The 1,499-nt window shown below is 27.4% G+C and overlaps 1 protein-coding gene across 1 annotated transcript in view; it reads left to right on the top strand.

Moving 5' to 3' along the window:
• Window positions 1-1,499, top strand: part of LOC122635231 — a 9,100-nt gene that overhangs the window by 2,425 nt on the left and 5,176 nt on the right. The window contains exons 10-11 of the mRNA XM_043825190.1: window positions 176-312; window positions 442-574. Of these exons, the coding sequence (XP_043681125.1) occupies window positions 176-312; window positions 442-574 (270 nt within the window). The remainder of the gene's footprint in view (window positions 1-175; window positions 313-441; window positions 575-1,499) is intronic.

Below are 1,499 nucleotides of genomic sequence, written 5' to 3'. Positions count from 1 at the left end.
GTTCGTCAAACGTATGGAATCTTTGTTTTCGTATTCTTTGCTGATACAATGTGGGTTGAACGTTATTTGTATGAGCATTTGTCTGTATCAAGTGAGTATCGATAGTAATTTATAAACTCTCTCCTTTCATAAATTTTCTTTTTATTCATAAAAAGAATTTCATTTATTATTGCAGGTAGCAGTGTTGTATGATCAGTCGATAGAAGTAATTAAATTTATTGCCATTGTCTGTGCTGAGTTATTTCATTTACTATTTGCCAGTTTAGCTGGACAAAATGTAATAGATTGCAGCAGCGAAGTTTATTTTAAAGCGTAAGTAATATGTAACTGGGCAGCGAACGATCTGAAATAATTCAGTTAATCCATTATTTAATATTCGAGAGATATATATATACTATAAATAAAAATATATGTCAATAATTATTTTTTTTATATATCCAGTTATAGTGGCCTCTGGTATGAGGCCCCTATAGAAGTACGTAAATTGCTTATATTGATAATGAGAAGGAGCTTTAAATCTTCTCAATTATCCGCTGGAAAAATGTTCGTCTATTGTCTGGATGGTTTCGCAATGGTAAGCTAATAAGAAATTATAGATTTATACATTCATATGATTTTAGTAACCGATCTCAAAATTTCTTTAAGATTCTACGAACTTCTACTTCATACTTCATGGTACTTTCATCGGTTCAGTAATTAATCATTGACATTTATAAATTATTAGTTGTTTAAATATAGTTGCAATTTCAATTATATTATAAATTCTGACAGACAGTTAAAAGTATTCATTTTGTTATTTTTTTTTCAAGTTCTTATTAATTAATTTTTAAATTTATTTACTTTGCAAGCCTTTTCAGGGAAATTGCAGAATGCCTAAGACAATAATTGTTGGTAATGTATTCTTATTAATTTAAAACTATACGATCACGTAATAAAAGATGTCTACCAAAGAACAATATTCATAGCATCATTTAATGAATATATAAGGTCATCAAAAAATATATAGAATATGGATTTTAATATATATCATATATATTATAAAGAATACGCTTGATTCTATTATTTTGGGGTGTAAAATATTAAAGATTGTTTAAATATCTACCTCAATCTTTACGTTGTCCTCGATTTTTTGATTAATAGATCTTATTTGAAGTAATCAAGAGCTAGACGATTATATTGATTCTCTTGAACACATCGTTTATGAAAATAAATCGAAACGAAAACCATGAATGTAAATATCTGAAGAAGAACTGCAATTTCGAAAACATGTAAATAGCTTTGTAAACTCTTTTTCTCTGTCTTTCAACTTCGAAGAAGTATTTTTTGAAGTAATATAAAGACACTATATACTGTTATAACTATGTACACATCATAATACGTCTGAAGTAGAAATCGATGATAAAATATTAATACGTGTTATACGCTTGTATCAAAGCTAATAACATAGACAACTCTGTTTTATGACAGTCAAAGGGTTCGAATTTAGAATTAAAACACGT

Source organism: Vespula pensylvanica, chromosome 17, assembly GCF_014466175.1.
Source record: "Vespula pensylvanica isolate Volc-1 chromosome 17, ASM1446617v1, whole genome shotgun sequence".
Lineage (NCBI taxonomy): Eukaryota > Metazoa > Arthropoda > Insecta > Hymenoptera > Vespidae > Vespula > Vespula pensylvanica.
Note: the sequence above shows the minus strand (reverse complement) of the source record. Positions and strands in the feature narration are given on the sequence as shown.